General features: G+C 38.0%; 4 protein-coding genes across 6 annotated transcripts in view; 1 reads left to right on the top strand and 3 right to left on the bottom strand.

Annotated features, from left to right (window-relative positions):
• LOC140137626 (dolichol phosphate-mannose biosynthesis regulatory protein-like) overlaps positions 1-20,106 on the bottom strand; it is a 28,534-nt gene extending 8,428 nt beyond the window's left edge. The window contains exon 1 of the mRNA XM_072159364.1: positions 19,866-20,106. Coding sequence (XP_072015465.1) covers positions 19,866-19,943 — 78 coding nt within the window. The 5' untranslated portion in view covers positions 19,944-20,106. The remainder of the gene's footprint in view (positions 1-19,865) is intronic.
• On the bottom strand, positions 5,532-8,951 carry LOC140137623 (uncharacterized). Of its 2 annotated transcripts, none has more exons than XM_072159359.1 (3): positions 7,996-8,951; positions 7,147-7,397; positions 5,532-6,983 (listed from the first exon to the last, which is right to left on the bottom strand). In XM_072159359.1, exons 1-3 carry the CDS (start codon positions 8,921-8,923, stop codon positions 6,789-6,791), a joined length of 1,374 nt encoding a protein of 457 aa, XP_072015460.1. In that variant the 5' UTR covers positions 8,924-8,951; the 3' UTR covers positions 5,532-6,788. The 2 variants fall into 2 exon arrangements, with proteins under 2 accessions (XP_072015460.1, XP_072015461.1); XM_072159360.1 differs by having other exon boundaries at positions 8,005-8,951.
• On the bottom strand, positions 11,899-20,990 carry LOC140137624 (uncharacterized). Its single transcript, XM_072159361.1, is given in 3 exon segments — positions 11,899-12,702; positions 12,704-14,278; positions 20,873-20,990. Coding segments are annotated over 3 exon segments (2,271 nt in total). The 5' UTR covers positions 20,876-20,990; the 3' UTR covers positions 11,899-12,009.
• On the top strand, positions 20,194-26,103 carry LOC140137625 (uncharacterized). 2 transcript variants are annotated; one of them, XM_072159363.1, is made up of 3 exons: positions 20,194-20,477; positions 23,338-23,565; positions 25,594-26,103. In XM_072159363.1, exons 1-3 carry the CDS (start codon positions 20,327-20,329, stop codon positions 25,848-25,850), a joined length of 636 nt encoding a protein of 211 aa, XP_072015464.1. In that variant the 5' UTR covers positions 20,194-20,326; the 3' UTR covers positions 25,851-26,103. The 2 variants fall into 2 exon arrangements, with proteins under 2 accessions (XP_072015464.1, XP_072015463.1); XM_072159362.1 differs by lacking the exon at positions 20,194-20,477 and adding an exon at positions 21,222-21,782 and having other exon boundaries at positions 25,594-26,100.
• Positions 26,104-26,677: the final 574 nt, after the last annotated feature.

The following is a 26,677-nucleotide window of genomic DNA, read 5'->3' as shown; positions in this document are numbered from 1 at the left end:
GAAATCCTGCTATGTTGGAAGGAAATTTATCTCTCTTGCCAGAAAATAAACATTTTTTCCAGGCCTGTTAAGTCTAATTCAAGTTCAAAGTCCCTTTTGGAAATTCATATTTCAATATCAACTCATATAACATTGCAAGTTCAGAATGAGAACCGCTCCCATCCATGGGAGCGAGAACCGCGCCCATCTGTAAACTGCGACGCCACAAGAAAAAGGTTTCTCTCAGCAGAGCCCACTGGGGATGTGTTGTGTTTTATGAAATGGCAGCATTGGAATTGTGTATCAAAATGGGATTAAATGGAAAGCAGTACGTACTACCACCATCATGACCATTACCATTTGTGACTGTCAACCAGAAGTGAGCAGTAAATGCTAGCATTATCACTTTTAGAGATATTGGACATCCCTGTTGAGGCTGTTGTATGTTTGCATAGTAGTCAAAATCAGTACAAGAGTTTAGGAATACTTTGTTTTCCTTGTTGTAATCTTGAAAGTTTCTCTTTGGTGTGAGTCTGTAAATGTACTTTTAGACTACTAGTGTACTTGAAGTTTCATTGCAAGTTCACATTTGTAAGGCTTCATTGCGAATTGCTGTGAACTACTTCATCATGTTGCTTCATAGAATGTGTCTGTAAATGAAATTATAGGCTAACTAGTATACTTGAAGTCTTAATGAATTGTTGGTGCTATGTGCCAGCGTAAAGCCCTTGTTGCATACTTCACATACATGTATGACTGGGCTTCTCATTGCTATATATGTGTTGTTTCAGGGCACATATTTCAAGCCCTTGTTGTATACTTTTGTACATATTACTTCTCTTTGATTTGATTTGTGCTGTTTCAGGTGACATGCTGGTCATGGTAAAGCCCTTGTTGAATACACATACCTTACATATATAAGGCTTCTCTTTCTCAATTTTCCTATGAACTGCTTTGTGCTATTTCAAGTGCTGTGCCAGTTTAACATACGTATTTTATATCGTTGAGGCTTTTAATTGGCTTTGCTATGGATTGCTTTGTGCTTTTCGAAGTAATGTGCCATTGTAAAGCCCTTGTTGCATACTTTACATACAAGAGGGTTCTCATTGCTATGGATTGCTTTGTGCTTTTCCAAGTAACATGCCAATGCAAAGCCCTTGTTGCATACTTTACATACAAGAGGGTTCTCTTTGCTATGAATTGCTTTGTGCTTTTCCAAATAATGTGGCAGCGTAAAGCCTTTGTTGCATACTTCACATACATAAGACTTCTCTTTGCTATGAATTGCTTTGTGGTTTTCCAAGTTAAGTGCCATTTTAAAGCCCTTGTTGCAAACTTCACATACATAAGACTTCTCTTTGCTATGAATTGCTATGTGCTGTTTCAAATAATGTGGCAGCGTAAAGCCCTTGTTGCATACTTTACATACATGAGGGTTCTCTTTGCTATGGATTGCTTTGTGCTTTTCCAAGTAACGTGCGAATGTAAAGCCCTTGTTGCATACTTTACATACATACGGCTTCTCTTTGTTATGAAATTTTGCTTTGTGCTTTTCCAAGTTAAATGCCAATGTAAAACCCTTGTTGCATAATTTACATACATACATGTAAGGCTTCTCTTTGTTATGAATTGCTTTGTGCTTTTCCAAGTTAAATGCCAGTTCAAATCCCTTATTGCATACTTCACATACAAAAGGCTTCTCTTTGTTATGAATTGCTTTGTGCTTTTCCAAGTTGAATCCCAATGTAAAGCCTCTGTTGCATACTTTACATACATAATTCTCGTCACTATGAATTCCATTGTGCTGTTTCAAGCGATGTACTCTTAAACTCCTGGCGTACATGAAGTCCTTACCGCAAAGTACACATTTGTAAGGCTTCGCATTGCTATGAACTACTTCATGCTGCTTCAAACCAGATGTCAGTGCAAAGCCCTTGTTGCATACCTGACATACGTAAGGTTTCTCTTTGCAATGCATTGTTTTGTGTTGTTTTATGTGATATGCCAGTGTAAAGCTCTTGTTGCTCTGAATTGGTAAACGTCTATTCAGGTGTGTAAAAAAGGCATTTCTAATAGTTGGACTACTACATTCATGGTCAATCCAATTCTGTTTTCTTACGAAGTGTATATTACAGCGTAGACATTCATAAAGCTTCTCTTTGGTGCTTGATTCATACCAATATGGTCTAATCCGTTTCTTGTGTTTGATCAGGTGACACAGGTAAAGATATGTGTCATGGAAACACCTCCTGCAATATATACAAGTGTGAGGTTTCAAGTTGAACAAGTTTTGATGTCTTCTGGAAGTCATGTTCTGAAATGAGGATTTAAAAAGAAATAAATTGTGAAATGTCAAGTTTGATGTTGATAAGCAATTAATGTGGTACTGTTTTTGCAGACTGAACATATTGTGTCAAACATAATTTAATGTCTGAAGGTAGTGTGCAATAGACCTTTTCATACTGAGTAATGCCGATAAAACCCAAAGCATAAAATAATTTCCCCTATCAGCTGAAAAAGATGGAGTATATACATTACATATACTCCATCTTTTCAGGTCTGTAAATGAAATTATAGGCTAACTAACTAGTATACTTGAAGTCTTAATGAATCTTTGGTGCTATGTGCCAGCGTAAAGCCCTTGTTGCATACTTCACATACATGTACATTGTATGACTGGGCTTCTCATTGCTATATGTGTTGTTTCAGGGCACATATTTCAAGCCCTTGTTGTATACTTTTATACATATTACTTCTCTTTGATTTGATTTGTGCCATTTCAGGTGACATGCTAGTTATGGTAAAGCCCTTGTTGCATACACAATTGAGGCTTCTAATTGGCTTTGCTATGGATTGCTTTGTGCTTTTCGAAGTAATGTGCCAATGTAAAGCCCTTGTTGCATACTTTACATACAAGAGGGTTCTCATTGCTATGGATTGCTTTGTGCTTTTCCAAATAACATGCCAATGTAAAGCCCTTGTTGCATACTTTACATACAAGAGGGTTCTCATTACTATGGATTGCTTTGTGCTTTTCCAAGTAACATGCCAATGTAAAGCCCTTGTTGCATACTTTACATACAAGAGGGTTCTGTTTTCTATGAATTGCTTTGTGCTTTTCCAAATAATGTGGCAGCGTAAAGCCTTTGTTGCATACTTCACATACATGTACATAAGACTTCTCTTTGCTATGAATTTGCTTTGTGGTTTTCCAAGTTAAGTGCCATTTTAAAGCCCTTGTTGCAAACTTCACATACATAAGACTTCTCTTTGCTATGAATTGCTATGTGGGTGTTTATATAAATATGGATGCCAGAGTGTGACATTTGGACCAAATTTTCAAAATGGGTTAATGAGAATTTTGTTTTCATTATTTTACACCCTGAAACCCATATTTCACAAAAAAATAATCCGCTTTAATGAAACATAATCCCTATTTGGACGGTAACACAATAAAGTGAGACATAAGACACAAATTAACACCTGTAACAATGACACCAAATTGTTTATTTGTCTTGGAGCTGTAACAAATATATAGTTGAGGTTTGATAATGATTTGCTGGTTTTTAACAAATGTTATCGCCATCTTTACTTTGGAAAAAAAAAAGATCCTTAATCCTCTGGCAATACTTGTGAAAAATGAGAACTTAATGTCCCAATATTTTGTCAAATTACGACCGATTGCGGCAATTATGTTTCAAAATTACTGTAATGTATACCAAAGTATCATTTTTGCTTTGAAAAGACGTTTAATAATCAAGGATGCATTCATTAGTGATTGGCAAGACTCAAAAATACTACTACAAAGTCATTAATATATCCAATGCTCAATGTTAAAAAACATTAACACCTGTAACGCTGACACTGGTGTCACTGTTACAGAGTGACATCATGAACTACATAAGCTATCTACACTACCTATTATAATAGCAAGTTAAAAACTAAGTAATATTATGTGAGAAATGTGTAACTCAACAATATTATATTAGTTAACATGCTCAATAATGTAAAATACAAACAAAGTGGCCAGAATTAACTTCTACTTGGGGATGATATAAGTTTCCAAATATTTATTCTAGTTTCCAAATATTTATTCTGCAGATGTATGTTGCACTATTTAACTTTGATTAAATTTCAGAATAGTTGAATACTTCAAAGATTTATTTTCCTCATTGATAAATGTAGTTATTTTGCTCAGTTTAACTATGGTTCTTCTCAGCCAGCCAAGCTATTACATCTTGTGTTATCTTTAATCACACCTGTAACGCTGACACCACAGTAGTGATGCTGACACCAAAGTACAATGTAGTACCACAGAATGCAAGGAAATGCGTAACCACATCAGGAAGGAACTATTTTAACAAGACTATTTTCTGATTGAGCAACATTATACATAATTTTAACTATTGTATGGTTACTTATCATTTCGCATACATGTAACACCGACACCAAGCCTTAAATTTAGTGAGGGTTGGATTGATGAGTCAAAGTTGAGACATTTAGAGAAGTTAAAATGTTACAGCATCATGTTACTCAAGATATTACTCAAAGTAGAACTGAATCATTCAGGTGGTTAATAAACTTAATTTTGCTGTTTTCTGCAAGTGAGATATCTTGTTAACATTGTAATGTTGATGTAGAAACAGTTATAATAAAAATTCCTTTAAAAAAGGAATGAGGCGCCCAATGTGAACTTGGACGTGATATGGTGAATTCCATGGTGTGTAGATTTGGTATTATAATGATTTTTCTAGGGAAGAGTAGAAGATGATCAAATGCAAGAGAAATGTGTTTGATTGGGGAAGGTGTTCTGACAATTCAAATATAAACTTAGTCCACCTCAAATGACCTGTAACAATTTGTGATTGACATTACTTAATTCACCTCAGATGACTTTGATCTGACATTCAACATTTTCGCGCTTACACCAGTCATATCCATAACAATTTAACTCTTACAACTTCCTGTCAACTCTCTAATTTAAAACTCTAAATTTCTTTCTGTTTGCCTTTTCTGTCTTATACCATTTATTCTTAGTCAGTGGGAGTGGTCTATTAGTAGACACATAATCTGATTGGACAATCGCATGATTTTGGGTGTCGTCTATCAGGCGGCAGACGACCCCACGTCATCATGAGTGTTGATAACGCGTAACACGCTCATAGAGGTGCTGCAGTATGTATCGCGTTGTATGCGTGAGACGCAGTCGGAATACTCGCACGCGCAGCAGAAACTTAGCCGCAACAAAAGATGTGAAGTTGTAAACAAGTTTCGTTCATTTTTGATAAGGGGGGGGGAGTTTTATGACGGTAACTTAATTTTTCCTTTAAAAAATATTTTACAGTTATTAAAATAATATTTAGCTGACTGAGAATAAGCGATAGGAATTTTTATTTTGCCTATCCTCTACCTATGATAGAGCGACAGGCAGGTCCAATATTTTTATCGTAGTGGTTGCCGGCTGCGCCGGCATCCACTACTCAAAATATTGACCTGCCTGTCGCCTCATCACACGGTAGAGGATAGGCAAATAAAAATTCCTATCGTTATTCTCTAAGTACACTACAGTTTGTTACAATTATTAAGATAAGCAAACACTGCTGGGTAGATAACAGGATTTAGTTATTTACTTAATCCAATCATGGAAGTAGTAGCTAGTCAATTTTGGTCTTCAGTGTTTTAAAATACAACAATGTAGAAGATGTATAATTAATATGCCGTGTTGTTTGCATACAGTTTGCTGCCCAATTGTGCCACCATATTGCAACTTTGGCAATAACCGCTATATAGATTCTATGGTATAATTAGCAAACAAAAGCCATCAGTTTCCTCGTTAATTGATCTTATCACTATGGACCACAAGAGTCTCATCCCAATGGCACATTCCAATAACCTCAATTACATAATCATAGTGCAAAATTTGACCTCAAGTTGCAGAGTATGAGTTTGTGTATCCACATTTTCAAAGGATGAATGTACAAATGTATTAGGGTTTAAGAACTGTTCCCATGATAGATGAGCATGTTGTGGATCCTAGTGTATGGTCAAATGTCAACGCGTCTATCGGGTTCTAAGGCACACGGTAAACTGGTTGAACGCATACAAAGGTCAGGATTACTTATTTCAAAATAATCATTAACATGGAAAGATAAAATCTACCTAAAATTACTTATATACCTTCTGCAGATTTGTAAATCACGCTAAATCATTCCTGACAAAAAGACTATAACACACATCATTATGACACCATGTCGCGTTATACCGTTTAGACTGGACTAAAGTGACGGCAACACAGCAATTGAATTATACAATCATAAGTTTGGTGATGACCTATGAGGTATAACGGGTGTGACATTGACATAAACAATTACCAAGTAAGCTTGATACTTCTCATTTTATCAATTTTGATTTCCTCTGAACCTTTGTAGGAATTAATAAAACAATTCAAATTTCCTACTCAACCTTTGTAGGAATTAATAAACAATTCAAATTTCAGAACTCATGAACAATTTAAAAACAATTGTCTTCCTTGGTACACTTTTACACAAGAAACACTGGATGAATCATCTTGGAACTTTAGAACAGCAAGTCTGGTGTCTCCTGAAAGTAAGTACATTGTAACATCCAGATTGATCTACATATTTTTTGTAAACAAACCTGTAGCACACATGGCAGTAACAATGTAATTGAAGTAGATATTGTACATTGTCTTCTTTGGTATGAATTGAATCAACATTGCACACTTAGGCAAGTAATATAGACATGGCAGTTAATTTGATGAAAGCAACCAATTCAATTTTTTGCATTAGTTAGAGTTCATGAGTGTCACTTAAAAAACGGTAAGTGCCCCGTCGGGTGATGTCTGGCACAGGGACAACTTCACATTCATTTCTATCAATCCAAGACAGGTAATGTGGTTGCTCTACTCTGCTATAGGTGTCACCAACTTGCTTTAGGTACCGCACTTGGATCTCATCATCATTGTCCTCCCCTGTGTCAGTAACCTGCATAAAACAAAGCAACACAAGTATAAGAGTATTATCAATAAAAGGAACATTTCTCTTATCATTATTAAAGTTTTAACTTTACATGTAAAAAAGTTAAAAAACTTACATAAGAATATTGGACAAATTAGAATATAGCATAGTGTGCTCTTTGATAACTAACCTCTGCATAATAAATATTTGTCTTGAACTTTATTTTGACCCAGGAGCCATAGACGATCTCTGTGGAAGGGGTCTCATCCTCAGCTGTGGGCACATCTTCTGGTGTGGCATCATGGGTCTTATCCTCAGCTGTGGGCACATCTTCTGGTGTGGCATCATGGGTCTCATCCTCAGCTGTGGGCACATCTTCTGGTGTGGCATCATGGGTCTCATCCTCAGCTGTGGGCACATCTTCATGTGGAATTGGGTTACCTACATATCAAATTAATGAAGGACACAGTTAATTGTGGTGATAATACAAAATAGAAAACACATAAGTAGTTACTAGTAGTATTACAATGTCATGGATAAATTTGAAAAATAAATTGTAACACACTTTCATCAGCTCTTGATTGGACTTCATCAACAAGCAGTGCATTAGTTGGTAGGGCAGTAGTATGTTGGGCCTTAGCTTGTGGAAGCCTTCCATCAGAATAATCTTGTTTGGGCAGTGGGGTTAGGGCAGGGTTTGCAGCATGCCGAGAGGTAAAAAAAAAATGAAGTAAAAAGTTCATTCATTTACATTGAAAAATTGATGGGGTTTTTTGTGTGTAAAATAATGTTAATGTACATTAAGGTCACTGAATAAGTGACAGTACTATGTATTAAGAAACTTTGAATAAAGACAAAAAATGAAAAGCACAAAGCTTCTGATTTACATCAAGTTCATTCAGACATACTATTTTTCACCAGGTCAAGTCAGTAGTATCAGCCGCATATTTGCCGAGCACAGCTTTTAATCGCACACGTTTACTGAAACGTCACTGACTTGCTCAAGTGAAAATTAGTATCGATTAGTCATCTCCCTTACCCAAGTTACCTCCACTGTTGTGCTTGTTGAACAACCATTCTTCCTTCCATCCTCCGACATAGGCAGCATTCTGACACTGTGCACTTCCATCCAACTGAAGACATGCATCACAGAAGCAGCTAAGGTTTCTGGTGGCCACAACTCCTGTTTTTACAGACTTCACTGAATGTAGTTTCATGGTCCCTGGAACGGTCTTTGTGTACCGATCACCTCTGTCACGGTTGATATCCTCGTGGGATATAAAAAAACAAGTACGCCGGTAACTGTGTTTTTCAATTTGGTTGCAGTCTTCTTCTGGGTTGAGCGCACATGTTTGCTCCGCAAATGTGTGCAACTCCTTTGCATGTTTAATTATTGCCGCACCACTCTTCACTGCGATAGTAGCTCGACTTTTAATGACCGCACTTTCCCCATCAGACGGCCCCTTCCCATGCCTGGATCCAGCAAAGAAATGCTCTATTGGAAAACCATAATCGTCTATAGAGTAGCTGATATCCGAAAATGGTCCCTTTGATTTGTACTGCTGGCCACAGCCATCTGAATAGCGGTAAAGCTTCTGTAGGGTTAGTCCTCTCTTTGATGCAAGATGGTTGCAGGCCTTTTCCTGGAACGCATGTACGGAGTGGTAGTCATGTGTCAGATCATCAGAGATAAACACAAGGCTTTCTGTGACAGGTTTGTTACAGTTCTGGGATGGACAACGATAGTAGCAAACAATCGGGTGTACTGTTGCACTGTTTTGAGTCCAATAAGCTCCTTGTACTTCATCTTGGTATGCGCATTTATAATTTTCAGCGAAGTCCAACACTGAGATACATGTGTTGTTTGGGAGTTTGTCTCTAAGTAGGTTGTATTGTTTGTGCTGCCAGTCTTTTTGAAATAAATGAGCAGCAAATGGGCCCATCTCTTCTTTGAGTTCGACAATCATTGATTCAACAACTCCTCCTATACCTTTGTACAGGAGCCACCTGTTGTTAATCCGTGATGAATCCACACTTTTACTGTAGCGTATACGCTAACGCGGGCGAGACTACGCGTTACGCGAGAGCGTAAAATTCGTCATGCCTGGAACCTTTGTGCGTATGCAAGCTTACGAGTTGAATTCAGTATTAGCTAGTATTTTCAGATAGCGGCTAAATTTTGCCGTTTTATTCTGTAGTTTTGTTGATGATATTAACAGAGAAATCATCGAAGTTTTTGCAAGGCTTAGTGACAATGATTAACTGACATTTCCCCGTGAAATAATCGTGAATTATACGATCTTCAGCTTCTTTTCGTTGTTCTTCTTTTCGCGTCCGGCGCGTCTGCGTGGTCAGACGACGCGGCCGCATCGTTGTTAAACGGTGATGAACAACGGTGAAACATGATTGAATCCCTAAATCCACTGTACCAGTCTTGTCTATCAGTGTGCGTTTTGTGATACATGTAGATGTAGTCGATCCTTTATTGGGGATTTTTGTTTTAATTAGCTCCCATCTCTTCCAGGTAACTTGCTGTAATGATTTCAGCAGTTCTAGTAGGCCTACTCCCTCCAGTTTTTCAAAACCACATTCTTTACACTCTCTATATATACAGCTGCGCTTATGTGGCTTCTCGCACAGTGTCAAGTCTACAAGATGATAGAGTCCATTTACTGTCTGATGCTGGGTGTCACCCGGGTGCTTGTTGATGATGCGAAGCTTGAGATTGATGTTTTCACAATATTCGCATAAACATCCGCGGAACTTGACTTTGCTTTGAGTTTTGACATGTGATGGTCTAAGTTGATAGAACTTTGCCAAGCTGATGGTCACATTTGGATGATGCTTCAGAAATTGTGTGTACAGGATCTTGATTGAGCGGTCAATGGAAGCAGGAAGAATTCCTTGCGTCAAATCCTGAAAATAATAGTGTGAACTCAAACTGGACCTATATCAAGCAAAACCTCACTGAGCTTATGCATAAGCATGTTCCTTCCAAACTGTCTAGTAATAAGCACCATCTACCATGGATTGATCAATCCCTTAAGAGACAGATGCTAAGCCGGATAAACTATTTAACAAAGCTCAGAAATCCAACTCCTCCCATGCATGGGCAGCCTACAAAATCTTCGCAACAAAGTCACCAAAACTGTTCGGCACTCACATACAAAGTACCTGAACGAGGTTGTCGGAGGTTCTTTACAAGAAAACCCTAAGACATTTTGGTCTTATGTTCGCCTCATGAAAACCGAAAACATCAGCATCCCTCCTTTGAAATTTGATGGCAAATTGCATGCCACTGATACAGCCAAAGCATCTGCCTTAAACTCTCAGTTCAAATCTGTGTTCAACGTTGAATCTCCAGTTGACATACCTAGCAAAGGTCCCGCTCCGTATCCAGACATCAGTTGCCTTGATATAGGAGTGGAAGGTGTTGCTAAGCAGTTAAACAACATCAACCCAAACAAGGCCGGTGGTCCGGATGAGCTTCCAGCAAGACTTTTAAAGACCGTAGCATTTGAGATAGCACCAGCAATGCAGTTCTTATTCCAGCAGTCATACAACCAGGGCTGTGTTCCTGAAGACTGGACCAAAGCCATTGTCACAGCCATCCACAAGAAAGGACCAAAATCCAACCCGGTAATTATCGGCCCATCTCCCTTACATGCTTAGTGTGCAAGGTAATGGAACACGTTGTTTTAAGTCACATGTCAAAACACCTAGCGGATCAACGTATTCTCCCTGACTCTCAGCAAAAAAAAAAAAAAAAACTGTCCACGCAAACACAGCTTATATCTTCAGTTCATGAATGGGCATCAACTCTAAATCGCCGGGTCAGACCGACTTGGTCTTGCTAGATTTTAGCAAGGCCTTTGACCTGGTGCCACATCATAGACTTGCTGCAAAATTGGACTTTTATGGCATCCGTGGACCAACCCTGAAATGGATAACAGCCTTCCTCAGTGAAAGACAACAGGCGGTGGCAGTCAATGGTAGACTCTCGTCATGGGAACAAGTCACATCTGGTGTCCCACAAGGCTCAGTTTTGGGACCGGCGCTATTTCTCTTGTATATAAACGATATAAATCAACACCTCCAGTCCAACATTCGCCTTTTTGCTGATGACAGCATTGTGTTCAAAGAAATCGCCTCTCCATCTGATCATAACATCCTCCAGCAAGATCTTGAAACTCTGGCTACCTGGGCCGATATATGGCTTATGTCCTTCAATGTTGGGAAATGTGCCATCATGTCAGTGACCCTGAAGAAAAAAACCCAGCCTCTTCCGATATTCCATCAATGGAGAAGAGCTGCAGAGAGTTTCACAGCACGATTATCTTGGCATCACCATTTCTGACAATTTGAATTGGACAGCCCATTGCCAAAAGACTGCAGCCAAAGCAAGTCGCACCCTTGGTATGCTTAGAAGAACACTTTCGCCATGTAGCAGTCAAGTCAAAGCCAGAGCCTATCACTCCTTAGTAAGACCGCAACTGGAATATGGAAGCGAAGCTTGGAACCCATACAACAACTCGGATGTTCAGCGCCTCGAAAGTATCCAGCGCCAGGCTGCACGCTTTGTCTTCCAAGATGTCCGTAGGACCTACTCTGTCTCAGAAATGATCCAGAAGCTTGGTTGGGACAGCCTTCAAGTCAGACGTCTATACTTTCAATCCGTTATGTTCTTTAAAATCCAATATCAACTTGTCAACATCAGCCTGCCTCCATGTTACCAGTGCATCACATCCTCCATCCGCATAACCATCCCCTGTGTTATCGCCAGCCCAGTGCAACTATAGATGTCTACAACTATTCATTCTTTCCAAGGACAATTCGAGTGTGGAACAATCTCCCCGAATCAGCTGTGTGTGCGCCTCCATCTGTGCTTTCAAGCCCATAGCACTGAGTTCAATCAGTGCTATGTCGCCACCGCCAGCCTGAAGACACTTTAAACCAGCCAGCATACTTTTTACTCGCACCTTCTGATGTACAGCACCAAATTTATGTTTTTAGCACCGCACCGACTGTGAGGTCCAAACAACCCACTTCCAGTTTAGCTCAACGAGCTGTTATAGGAAGCCACCCACTGAAGGCTTGTCGGCTTCCCTGTCTTTTTACTTACAAGTTTCTTATCCGGAATGGCTTGAGCTTCCGCTTCATAAAAATCTTGCACAAGTTTCCTCGTCTCTTCTGGGAGTTTAGATCTTCCAGCAGTAAACTTTGTTGCCTTACTAAGCAGCTTTCTGCTAACACCAAATTGTCTGGCTGCTTCCCTTTGAAGTTTATACTTCTTAAGCAAGTGAAGTGAGCAAGATAGTTTTTTCCTGTGCTTTGAGGTTTTTTTCTCCTTTAAGCCGCTATCCACCACTTCAAACAGTGCTCCCTCTAGATTTTTCTTCGCACTTTTAGGACTGCTGGGGGATCCACAACCACTTTGTTCAAATGCAGCAGCTTTCTTGGGTGATGCATTCTTCTTAAGATCTGTGTGAGTATTTACGAACGCTGCCGCTTTTCTAGGCATTCCTTCCAGTGCACGCTGGAGGCTCTTACGCCGGGCATCTGGACGTCGTGCATCAACACCTTCATTATTCATTTCTTCTCCGGTCTGCCGACATTGTTGCGCTTGTTCTTCTAACTGACGTCTCAAAACTGCTAAACGTTCTTCCTCCTGTTCTATCTGCTTCTGTTGTTCCTTTAGCTTCTTGGCCTCATCAAGAAGCTTTTTTTTATCTCTGTCTGTTTTGTGCATATAATTCTCTTCTGTTTGCAAGGTATGCTGCTTTCTGTTCAGGGGTCATGGCTGCGCGTTCTACACGTCTTTTTGCTGCTGCTGCTGCTTTTCTATCTGCAATTTTCTGTTGTTCATTTCTAGTCAATTTTTTTGGTGGTTCATTTTGTTTGTTTTTCTTTTTTCTCATTCTATGTTCCCTCATTCTTGCTGCGCATCCTTCATTGTACTGTTTCTTCTGTTTCAATGAGTCCTCCCACTTTCTTCTGTCTTCAGCATTTAAATTTCTTTTGCTTAGCATTGACTCCGCCAATGACATGTCCAGTCTTTTCATTTTCTTATATTCATTATTTTGTTTGAGTAATTGCCTATATCGTTCTGGATCTGTTGATTTGATTTTATCTCGCCAGTTGTTGGTTTCCGATTTCTTCCATGTTTTGGATAATGATTTAGAAGATGATGATTTAGAAGATGATGATTTAGAAGATGATGATTTAGAAGATGATGATTTAGAAGATGATGATTTGGCAGGTTTTTTTGGAACATTTTTGTTAGTTGATTTTGTCCCTTTTCCTTTCTCACTTCGAGACGCTGAACTCCTCTTGTCTCTCTCCATACACCTTATGTGCTGTTTCAAATAATGTGGCAGCGTAAAGCCCTTGTTGCATACTTTACATACATGAGGGTTCTCTTTGCTATGGATTGCTTTATGCTTTTCCAAGTAACGTGCAAATGTAAAGCCCTTGTTGCATACTTTACATACATACGGCTTCTCTTTGTTATGAAATTTTGCTTTGTGCTTTTCCAAGTTAAATGCCAATGTAAAGCCCTTGTTGCATAATTTACATACATACGGCTTCTCTTTGTTATGAAATTTTGCTTTGTGCTTTTCCAAGTTAAATGCCAATGTAAATCCCTTATTGCATACTTCACATACATAAGGCTTCTCTTTGTTATGAATTGCTTTGTGCTTTTCCAAGTTGAATGCCAATGTAAAGCCTCTGTTGCATACTTTACATACATAATTCTCGTCACTATGAATTCCATTGTGCTGTTTCAAGCGATGTACTCTTAAACTCCTGGCATACATGAAGTCCTTACCGCAAAGTACACATTTGTAAGGCTTCTCATTGCTATGAACTGCTTCATGTTGCTTCAAACCAGATGTCAGTGCAAAGCCCTTGTTGCATACCTGACATACATAAGGTTTCTCTTTGCTATGCATTGTTTTGTGTTGTTTTACGTGATAAGCCAGTGCAAAGCTCTTGTGGCATACTTTACATATAATATGATGCTTCTCTTTGCTCTGAATTGGTAAACGTCTATTCAGGTGTGTAAAAAAGGCATTTCTAATAGTTGGACTACTACATTCATGGTCAATCCAATTCTGTTTTCTTGCGAAGTGTATATTACAGCATAGACATTCATGAAGCTTCTCTTTGGTGCTTGATTCATACCAATACGGTCTAATCCGATTCTTGTGTTTGATCAGGTGACACAGGTATAGAAAAGTGTCATGGAAGTACCTCCTGCAATATATACAAGTGTGAGGTTTCAAGTTGAACAAGTTTTGAGGTCTTCTGGAAGTCATGTTCTGAAATGAGGATTTAAACAGAAATAAATTGTGAAATGTCAAGTTTCATCGTAGTGTTTTTGCAGACTGAACATATTGTGCCAACCATAATTTGTCCGGACTGAAGGTAGAGTGTACAACAAATTTAGATGGTTCAGCTTATGCTACCGGTACATGGAAACTGGTAGCATACATGTATGGCCATGTGTCTTGAACTCACCCCCAAAAAAGGGTTCAGTGCACATTGTCCATGCCAGGTAAATAATTATTTTGTATATACATGTAGGCTATTTTTCAACATTTCACTATTTTAACAATAAATGTTGTAATGGTAAGTGAAATTCTACCTTTATAATGCTATAGCAGTTTGAGAAATTCCAAATCTATAACAAATTACCGAGTTGCAAAACTTTTCGTGATAAAAACTCGAACGGTGGTGATGCAACTGCAAATTTCACTTTTGCAAACCTAATCATTTACCGATTTACGCTGCATATTCACCTCATTTTTTTTCAATCTTAGTGAGTAAAGTCTAAAAATGAGCAAAAATGTCTTTAAAAAATATCCAGGGACCTCAATATGTCCGCCTAACAACTAACCGCGTCAAACAAAAAAATCTTGCGTGTTCGCGTATCAACATGCCGCGTCAAACAAAAACAACGCGTATTACGCGAATCATTTAGTTTGCGTCATCTCGCGACATCGCGTATCAACAAGCTGCCTCTAAACCAAATAATAAACACGTCCACGGGAAAATCAAAATGAGTGATGAGAGTGCATGAGTGCCATTGGTTGGCGATATTATTTAACAATTCACATTCACAATTTTTTAGCAGAGCAGATAAGTGGGAGAAGAGGGATGCGAGCTAAAGGGGGAACAGTGGAAAGAACGGGAGGATAGGATACAACAAGGGGGGGCAACAACAAAAAAAGAAGTTGATTAAAATGAATTGATTGAAACAACTGATAAATCGGTAATAAATTATTGAGTTTGGTAAAATTGTTCGCAAGGGTGGTGATGCATTTGTAAAATTGCATATATTTACGAACCGCGAAAGACGGGTGACCGCTAGTCATCATAAATTGTTAAAGGCCCATTCAGTGATCCCAGCAAAAGTGTAAACAAATCAAAATTGAGTACAAGTTACTAAAAAGTGAAGAATAATTAAAATTGTCATTTGGCATTTTTAAAATGAAAAGTTGATGGCAAAAACAAACAAACAAACAAAACAAGGAAAACAGCAGTATTGACAAAGTAGAAGCCCCATTCATAAACATGGAGCTAATACATTTTCATGTAAAATGTCTTATTTTGTCTTTTCAATACATGGCTTTCAGCTAACTTGCAGGCTATGTTAGCACATCTATGATACTAACAAAGGTGCTAAAAACTGAATTTGGATGATATTTTGAATGGGCAAATCACTGAATGGGCATTTTATAAGACCTAAATCCATTGATTTCAAAAACAAAATCTGTCAGTCACACACAATGTACATCCTTCACTTTGACTCACTTTCAACACATGAACAAAAAACTTGTGTATTTATGTAAGGCATGTACCACACTCGTGGGCAACCGTGCTTTCAGATGTTCATGTGGATCTATGATTTGAGTGTAATAAGCCGAAGAAGTTTATGAAGCCAATGAAGCTGTACGTTCATGGTATATAGCAAGAAAACAAGTACATATATGTAGCAGATCAGGACACTTCAGATTTCGTTAACATGTTTAGGCCCAAGTAGAAAAGCGTATATGTAAGATTTCTTAGAATTGCTTGTACTATGCAGATAATTTTTTTCCCCTCTCTCTTTTTATTTTTTATTTAGCAGACTGGTTCAGAGTTACCATACAAAATGCCAGTAGGTGATCATCAACCTTGGTGGTCCAACAAAGCACACAGAGGACACCAGGGCCTGACAATGACATGTCAACCAACCCATATTAAAAACCATTTTTAAAGGAGATCAAACCATGCACACTGGCAATGTGCCTGAACCAAAGACAGGCGATGACTGCAACAAAGCAAAGACAAACCAGGGGACACCAGACACTGATGATGTTGGCGACCAACCAAAGAGGCAGGGGACACAACAGCTGACGATATTAGTGACCAACTAAAGACTAGTGACAAACTAAAGCTTGACGATGCCAGCGACGAACCAAAGAGTAAAGACGAAGGGGAGACAAAAGCCTGAGGATGGCAGTGACCAACCAAAGACGCAGGGACACCAGAGCCTGACAATGCCCGCGACCAACCCGAGATTAAGATTGAGCATAATACATTGTACAATCGCCTGAACTTAAAAAAGTACCGAAAAAGTCAGTATAACTTTTTAGAAGAAAGCAAGAGGAGTGATGCTTATCTTAAGCGATCTAACACAAAAGAGTGTTACAAACACTTCATAAAATTGCAGGGTGTCAATAGAGATAAACATTGTGCCTACAATGTGGTTGGAAGGGTGGTAGGGAGCGAAAATTACTCTCCTGGTTTCCATTTCCAAATAAAACACATATTTTATATGCAGCAACAAAACAAAAGTACGGTATCTTCATCTTGAGAGCAGGTGTGTAGTATTATTGGCACTAACACATCTAATGTTCAATGTTTTATTAAATGTAGACTACAGAATGTTTGCTATGTGCTGTGCATGTATTTGTTGAAATAAATTAAAAAAACAGCACAACTTTGGAGTACATGTACTTATCGCTTCAGTGCCATCGGCGTAAAGGACCGTGCATGAATGACAAGTCCTCTCTGACATTACAAAATCTATGTCACAGCTAGTTTTTTTTTATAATTATTTTTTTTTTTAGATTTTTTTTCACAGATTTGGAGAATCCCTTGACCTGGGGCAAAATCTATTTTATGCTTGTCAGTGTACAAAACCAATGCATTTATCATTACGAACCCAGTATCCGAAGATTTTCGTCTGATATCAAAATTGTGCATAGCAATTCACGTGTATCGATCCCGTGTATTCATTTTAATGTCTCTGCTGCACCAAATAATTATTAGCCAGGCGATGTCGGTGTGTACCATGGCTGCCAGCAGTATCTTACACAGATTTGACTTGAATGCACTGTCTATATCTGCTGTGCATAATAAGTGAAATGTTCACATTGTGTGAGGTACCTAAATGATCACTGCCATGCTGGCTAAAATTGCAAGAGAGAGTCACTGCAATTTTGCCCTGTTTTAATCAAAGTTTATGAGCAGAAATGGTAATTTAAAACAGGAATATATAAATAGAAACACAGCTGGTTAAGATAGGATTGTGCCAGTGGTCATGACAGATTTCAAAAGATAACATCTGCCCCAATATAATCCCGAGCTATTGTCTGAAACTGCTCCTCGGAAGATGTATCATAAGAACTCAGTCTTCAAATGATAGTATGTATCGACCAAAAGATAAATTACTGACTATCATTGTCTGAGTTAATTCCGCTGGCGGCAGTCTAACACTTGTAGGTATGCTTTAAGGCTGGCATTTTCGGTCGGGTAAACGGGTACCGCCGAGATTACATTACCCGGTAGGAAATACCCTCCCGGGTACCAAATTTAAAAAAAAGAAAAAAAAAAAAAAAACCTAAATGCTAGGATCATTCATGGTTGACCTAAAAAAATTTAAAAAATTCAAGATATTTTGTTATTTTAATATGAAATTGATAATTTGAATTCATGTCATAGTCTATTAATGATTTCAAAATGCATTCAAATTCAATACATTTTGAAATCATTAATAGACTATGACATGAATACAAATTATCAATTTTCAAATAAAAAAATAAAAAATATTTTGAATTTTTTTTTTTTTTTTTTTAGGTCAACCATGAATGATCCTAGCATTTAGGTCTAGGTCCAGGGACACTACAAACCGAAAAAATAAAAAACTTAAAAAAAAAAAAAAAATTACCCGAAAATGCCAGGCCTAGTATGCTTAATGCTAGGTGAATTCAAATTTGCCATCAAACTGCATCATTTTTATATATCAAATTAAAGCCCTTGGCTTGAGTAAACAAAGCCAAAAAGAATCCTTTACCGCTCATGGGCCTGGCGAGTCAATGCGCGCCTTTGACGCTGAAAAGTTTTGGCAACACTGATGATAGCAGCTTTTTTTAATGGAATTGCTATCCAAATCCCTCTAAAATTCCATATGCGAGTGACTTATCACCATAAAAAATCATATATTTGGGTCAAGTGAAGTATAGAAAACATATTTATGTATGCGTTTCCTTCTTCGCCAGTTGTTTTAAATTTCTATGTAAATATGCATTGACATTGTCGGCGAATTTAGCTGACTAGCAAATGTGTCAACTAAGGTTTGCCTGGGTTACCTAATATATAGACTGCGTTACTGGCCTGTATCTCGTTTCGGGGAAAGAACGTCTGTAGCACATACCTGTTTTTAATGACTTTGCAACAATGTTTCTATTGTCAGCAATAACACCTTGCATTCATACTTTTAAGTTTGTATGGAGCACATTCGTACACATTATAAATAAGTGAAATCAGAATATCCTGAAAGGAATTTAGGTAACGAATTCAACGGCACTGACCTCGCAGCAGCTAATGTTTTCATGTAAACCAGGGTTCCTGTTAAGGTTTTAAAAATGTGCGTCCGTAATGACGCAAGTTTGCTGACGAGGTTGCAAAACTTGCGTCCAGACAGATTTTTAAAGCGTCCATCTGAAATTCTCAATTATGACGATACACACGCATTCCCGGTCTACACCTCATCAAATGTCGATTGTTAAAAAAAAAATAAAAGTGCATTTTCGCCGTGATATTCCATCTCCATTCGCTATGATAATTTTTCTCATTTCTGTGTCAGTTTTGGTCCTAAACGTGGTCAAAAACAGGTGCAAAAACATGAGCAAAGTCTGTCAATCTTTAGCAATTTTCGTTCAGTACTTTCACTTCCGCATTTCTGTTTTTAAATTAACGTGCTGTTGATGCTACAAAAACTAAAACACGCTGCCACAAATAATACGAAAAAGGGTTATCATTTGGATTTTGTTTTTAAAATTGCTTTTATTCATCGTAACAATAATACTAATAAAGGAAACCTAGATTATTTATGAGAAAATAAATTAAAAATATTAAAAATTGAATATTGTCAGGTTGTGATAAATAAATAAATAAACATTAACTGCACGTGCTTGCATGTAAACAAATCAATTCGGGACTTCCCCAGGCCATAGCGATCGTTCGGAAAAAATGCAAAAAGTGCACGATTTCCTGACGTTGCATTTACAAATATTGCAGAATTTACTTCAATTCTCAGCAGGTGGGTCACAATTTTGGGGCTTTTATTATCTTAAAAATATAAAAGAATAAAAATTTCTTATCTTTATCATCAATTAATGATAAAATTTCGAAAGTTTTGTTCTGCGTCCACATGTATGTTACATGGACGCAAAATACTTGATTAGCCATGTGAACTTGCGTCCAAATTTGTAAAATACGCGTCTGGACGCAATCTAACGGGAAGCCTGATGTAAACATGGCGTCATTAGACATTTTTAGCCTACGTTTCGTATCCTACTATCGGATCGTTGAAACAACAAAACCTCAATCCCCGGCCTCATTCACGAATTCACTCACCTTCCTACACCACCAGTTGTAATAAAACTCAAAACATCCCGTGTTATTCCTCAAAACTACATGTACCGGTACCTTCATTAATAAAAAATTTAAATCCTAGTAGAAATCCGTTATCGAAAATTGTTTGATATAAAACGTCAACAAAAGTAATTTTTCTGAAGAGTAGATACCACGTGTACAAAATGGCGGCTCGCAGTCGCATCCCCTGCTTTGTACATGTACCCAGGTCACGGCCTGTCTACGTGACGAACAGTCAGGGTCAGTGGACAGCGCAACCTGTCCACCGTAATATATGCACCTAATATGGGCATTAATGGCTCCACCCAATATACGGGGCTGTCAATCATCCTTATTCACAATGGCCTTTGTCGAACAGACTTTTACGCTGTCCTCACTTTAGCGATTAGGATCGACGATCGTCAGGCCGACACAATCTGGTTGTGTAGGAGACTATCATCGTGATGCCCACGTTGGAACCATTGGATTTACGCAAGAAATATTCATTGCCAGGACTGAAGCGGTGTGGCCATTTCTATGTTTGTACCGGGCAAGTACAGTACCGGACATTTTTCACCACGGAGCTAGCGGAAATTACAGCAAATTCGTCCAAAGGTAAGCAAAGGGTTGGGGATCGCATTTTTAACTTTGACTAAACTGTTTCGGAGTTAAGGCTTGCTAAAAGTAGACCATTTTCGGGGGCTGTATTTGTTGTGCATGTCACATTGTGAACAATGAGTGAAAACCGACAACATTCGCCGAAGAATGATTGCCATGCTCTAGTATACCGCCGTTCCGGAGAACAGCGGTATACATGTATACCTACCTAGGCTAAGCATTGTAAGCTTTCATCTCATAGCAGCCTAGTCCGAATAATCAGACCCAGAACAAAATATTAATTTCTGACATGATAGCAGCCGACAAAATTATTGTTGTCCCAAAAGAAAGGGGGTAAAGGACCAAACCATGAAATATAGACATTCACTAAGATACTGACATAATAAACTAACCATTGTCTTAATCTACCACCAACTGGAACTGCCGTAAATTGCGTTTTAAACTCCTCAAAATACCTGTCGAAAATGAAAAACTTCAATACCGTCGATAGCCTAGAGCAGAGCATGATGGGAAGGAAAGGTCATTTTTCTTTCTTTTTTTTTTAAACAATATATAAAATATGTTACAAGATTTTCTACTAGTTTTTACTTTTTATATATTTTTTGTTGACAAAATATAAAAAAAAATCATCAACTGGTAATTTTGTTGGTTTTAATATTTTCAAAATTATATTATGATATGTTTTGGCAAAATATATTTGTGTATGTAAGTTTCAAAACTAAATTACAATGTAAACAACAAATATGGCGGCGCCCATGCAACACAAAATGTCGTTCACCTCGCTCTGAAAAAGTTAATCATTAACTGTATACCTATGTTGTATGGTCAAAGTCCTATTTAAAGTCACATGATGAACTTCACTCAGATAAAGATCACGGCCGTCCAAAATGGCAGAGCAACAACCATGGAACTCTGGCATGATAAGGATAAGCTTACTGAATTTAATAATAATAATTATTATTTTGGCTGCTTGCTTTCATGGGGGGTTGTCAGACGTGACATGTGCCAAAGAAAACAATTGCAAATGCACTCTTGATGACGGCACCAAAAGGTTCTTTGATTTCGGTCCTATTTCCAGCAAAGATGATCCGTTCTTTCAGGTGGGACAAGAGGGTAGTAAAGATTACTATGATCCATGTGAACCATTTACTAGAGCTGAATCTGGGGGTGTATGTGAGGGTGTTGCTGCTTGTCATGAAGAGGACAGTGAAGATGTAACATATTCCAAAGTCGCTCTGCATAACAGAGTTACTTTCAACTACAACGAGGAAAAAAACAATTTGAACTTACACTATGATAATGGTAGGTTTTAACTTCCATAAAGTCATGCTTTTAATCTATAAAGTTACATTTTTACTAAGCTTGAGTTTTCACTCATTTGCTTTGCTACAATGTAGGTATGTTCAGATCTTTGGTGTTCTCTAGTGGGACATTCTGTGCCAACTTAAACAAATTGGCTTGTTGCTCACTCAGGTTTTGTTTTTTAAATAAATTACAATCAATGCCGGATGTGCCATATGAACAAGAGAGTACCGTAACTACTGATGTCCCGGTTGACTGTTCCCCCCCCCTTCTAATCCAATTAGAATGAAGGGCATAAGTATTGGTAAAAGGCTGCTGATAATGAAACCTTGAAAATAATGAATAATGAAATAGTTGCCTCATTATGAGCTGAAAAAAATGGGACGCTAAACTGAACATCAATAGCCTTATGACATGATTTTCGATTGTGACGTGGTCGGTTATAGCAGATTTGTTAAGTTGGGAAGTTGACACAGTTCTATTTTTCTGGTGAATTAATTTCTGCCCAGTGATTTTTTTCTGCGTCTTTCTGATGTTTTTTAAGTTTTACTCCAAAAGGACATTCTGTCTCACCAACGTAAAACTTCCTTTGTACATTTTTTGTAACAGTAGTTTAAGTGTTTAAGGGATGGGGTATGGACGTTTGGACAGTATTTTTTGTGGGACATGAAAGCACATCAGGCATATCGAACTGCATTCTAAATACAAAGAATGTCCTTCTGATATCAAATAATTTTGATATTTTGAAATTTGCGATATAATACGCATTTTATGGCAAATGATTAAAAATGATATTTTTGATATTTAGCCGTCCACGAAGTAAACTTTATAAATCCAATGATATGTACTTTTAAGTGTAGGTTGGGATCAAAAGCCGACGATCAATTGAAAAGTTTGACCTTTCATATTATTGATATACATTTTTTCCCCAAAAGACCTAATTTTTTGTGGTGTTTTTCAGTTTTCAGTACGGTACATATCATTAGATTTATAAAGTTTACTTCTAGGACTCTTAAATATCAAAAAATTAAAAAATATCAAATTTTAACAATTTGTCATAAAATTTTTATTATATTGTGAATTTCAAAAAATCTAAATTATTTGATATCAGAAGGACATTCCTCGTATTCAGAATGCAATTTGATAGGTCTGGTGTACTCTCAGCCCCCACAAAAAATATGTGAAAACGTCGCTAATGTTAATATCCCATTCCTTAAAGACTAGAAAAGATGAAAATAATTGCATTTTGTTACATGTATATAGTGCTTCAAACCCAGTAGCTTCCGGGGATGCCCATCAAAACCCCCTGAACCCCACCTGTTACAGTGTAATTATAGTGGTAAGTTCCCATAAAGGAAATTATGTTTCACTGCCCTGCACCCAATTGTCTAATATGCTTGCCTGTCTTGTAAATAAGCCCAACCTAGTCTACAGCTACGGCCATCTGTCACTAGCTATAGGTCCTAAATGTCATGAACATCGATCATCATTTATATTATTTTAAATTCAAAGTATTTTATTGCTTTTCTTTTTGATTTCTTTATTTTGTAACCAGGTGAATCTGGAGATGATATTATTACTTTAACGGTGGTATTTACCTGCAGTGAAGTAGGTACTGACGCCATGACAGTTAAAGCAGCATCACCATCTAGCTACCAGTATGAAGTCACATCACCATATAGTTGTCTGATGGAGCCAGAGAAAAATCAAGACCAAGGATTAAGTGCAGGCAGCATTTTGTGTATCATATTCAGTTTAGCTGTGGTGGTTTATTTGGTTGGAGGTACGTAAGGGGAAAAAACAAAAGCAATAATACCATATTTAACAGTTAAATTTTTTTATTGAGTTTTCATTGGTGTGTGTGTGTGGGACACCCTGTCAGTCCGAAACACTGTAAATTCAAAAGCCATAACCCTTACCCTAACCCTGACCTTAACTCTAACTAACTAGTACCCAAACCCTAACATGTTTTCGGACTGATGGGGGTTCGGATTGACAGTGTTTTGGACTGACGGGGAGACTCCGGTTTGTGTACAACTACCTGGGGGAAGGGCAGGGTCTTAGCTAGAAATTGAGGGTTGCCCGTCATTTGAATAAAATTGCCTGTCCTAATTTGACCTTTAAAACATTTACCTGATGCCTATAGCCCATTGGGGGTTCAAAGAGTTCAAATATGTGCTGATATGGCCTTGTTCTACAAATTGGGACTACTCAAAAGGTCAATTAGCTTCTCAAAACATGCAATTTATAATATAGCATCTGTCAAAGGCATTAATTTTGCCCGTCCCAGGAGCAAACTCCCCGTCTAAAATGACGGCCAGACGGGTAGCTAGCTAAGACCCTGGGGAAGGGGGTACATCATATTTATTTGGTGGGAATGCTGCCTTGGAACTGTCAATGGGCTATTCCATTTGAAAACCACACTGTGGAAGATTTAGCTTAAGTCTTCCACAGAGGGCGTGTGGGTTTCAAATAGGAATAGACAATTGGGTTAAAATCTTCCATTTGAAATACCCACTCCAGTTGAGGAATGTGGAGCTATGTGGAATACATGTACATGTATGTAAAGCCATATACAGGGGAAGTAAAGGTTTCAAAATAATTAACCCTTGAATTGCCAATTCCATTTGAAAAACATACTCCCTCTGTAAAAGATTTTTCTTAAATATGCTGCAGCGGTATGCTAGATTTCAAATAGCTCATGTATTTAAAATAAAATGTGTATGACTTGAATGACTTGAATAAACCAAAAGACCAATAAGCCCTTTGTTTCATACATGTAGTAACTAACCCCCCTCCCTCACTGCCCAAGGGCGGGTTCACATAATAACCTAAGCAAAGGCATTGTATGCCATAAAAACGAAATAGGGAATTGAAGAATAGAAAAGGAAAAGAAAGCGAACAAAACACAATAAAAGAAATTCATAACCTCATTAATATACGCGAAGCCTGTAATCCAATCAAAAGAAATTGATTGCCTGACCGCGCACTAATTGCGAGGTCATTAATAACTCACAATGACTCCGGACACGCAAGAATGACTTCTGCGGCGTGTGCGTGTATAAGCTTCTGGCGTCATGGCAACGCCTGCACGCCTACGCTGCGATGCCGTTAACGCTTCTGTGATTGGTAGCTCTTGTTGTCGGCGCGAATGTTATATTCGCCTGGTTGATTTTTTGTAGGGTAGGTTACAACAATGATTAAAACTGGTTATATTTAACAGCGTTTTATGGCATAAAATAACATAAAATGCCATTTTGATTTGTTCAAAATATTAGACACAACGGTAATGAATGACAATAATAACTTTGCACCATCTATTTTGTGGTCATTGTGTGAAATTGTCCGGTTTTGTTTTGGGCCTCGGTATTTTTCCTCAGCCCAAAACAAAACCCTCCGATTTCACACAATGACCTCAAAATAGATGGTGCGCAGTTATTATTGTCTAATTAAAGAACCAAGTGAAAATACAAGAATTCCAGAACTCCACATGCCCAAAGCACCCACCCCTACACCAAATCCATGCTGCATATACCACATTTTATGGCCCAGCTCACAAATCCTAGATCGGCAACTATGCCCCCTTTAACTACCCCCAGGTCTCAGGGGTATATAAATTTGATAATTCCCTACATGTTTTGATGGAATAAAGCAGAAAATGCCCTATTTTTGAAAATCATGTCAAGTCATGGAAATAAAAATACCTTTTGAAAAAATTCAGGAATGGAAAAAATAAGCCCTTCTGTTAAAAATATATACCCCTGTGTACTTTAATTATTTTCAAATACACAATTCCCTTTCTTCCATCCAGGGTTCATATTTTCATCATTAGTACAAAAAAAATCTGGACGAGAAGCTATTCCAAACTATGGTTTCTGGATAGAGGTTCCCGGTCTCATCAAAGAGGGCGCCACTTTTTCAACATCATGCGTGACTGGCAAAGGTAGTCGAACAGGATATGAGGACGCTACACCAGATACTCAGGATGGAGCAGATGCATTTGGGGGAGGAGAAGGAGGAGGGGGTAGTAGCTCAAGTACTGGTAAAACTGCATATGATGCAATATAACCCAGGACAATGATTTGTCATTTATAATGACAAAAACTGCAAAAGTCTTCTACTTTCATTCATATGACGAGTTGCAGTCACTGTAAGCATTAAATGTTTATGTGAATAAATATTTCGCGAGTGACACAGATTCACAAAATTGTCATGCTCGCTAATATGTGACCTGCTCCCCTGCCTGCTCCCAGAAAATGAGCATAAAGTTGTAAGTTGGGAGTTTGGAGACATTCCAACTGTTGAGTTGATGTTCTTTGTTTGGAGACACCTGTATTGGCAGTAGTATGTCCTTTGTGAATTCAATTCTGTCCCCATTCTCACTGCCAATATAAGTGTCTTCAAACAAAGAACATCAACTCAACATTTAGAACATGTCTCAAAACTCAACTTGCGACTTTACACTCATTTCGGGGGAGAAGGGCACAAATGTGATGCAATCAAGCAAAATAAGTCAGATGTCGGGAATATTGATTTTGAGATATACATATGTAACCAATAATAGTATTCAACTTCCTTTGTATTTTATTGTCCTGAGCAACACTAAAATGGCCATAACTCTGAAACCATAAGTCTATTATGATGAGGTTTTCAGCAAACTAAAGCTCGGAGAATAGTGAGATTGAATACTGAATTTTGATCGACATCAGACTCATTTTGCTTGATCGCACAGGCCTTTTAGAAAATGTATCAGTTTTGCAGAATTTCATGTTGCAAAAATGAGCTTTCTGTTCAAATCATAAACATTTAATGCCACACAAATATTGTGCTTGCCAGTATACATGCAATGCAATAGTGATCCTCATCTAGTGAGTCACAGCCCCATGTAAGGTCGC

Source organism: Amphiura filiformis, chromosome 17, assembly GCF_039555335.1.
Source record: "Amphiura filiformis chromosome 17, Afil_fr2py, whole genome shotgun sequence".
Lineage (NCBI taxonomy): Eukaryota > Metazoa > Echinodermata > Ophiuroidea > Amphilepidida > Amphiuridae > Amphiura > Amphiura filiformis.
The sequence above is the reverse complement of the archived record's forward strand: the minus strand, read 5'-3'. Positions and strand labels throughout refer to the sequence as shown.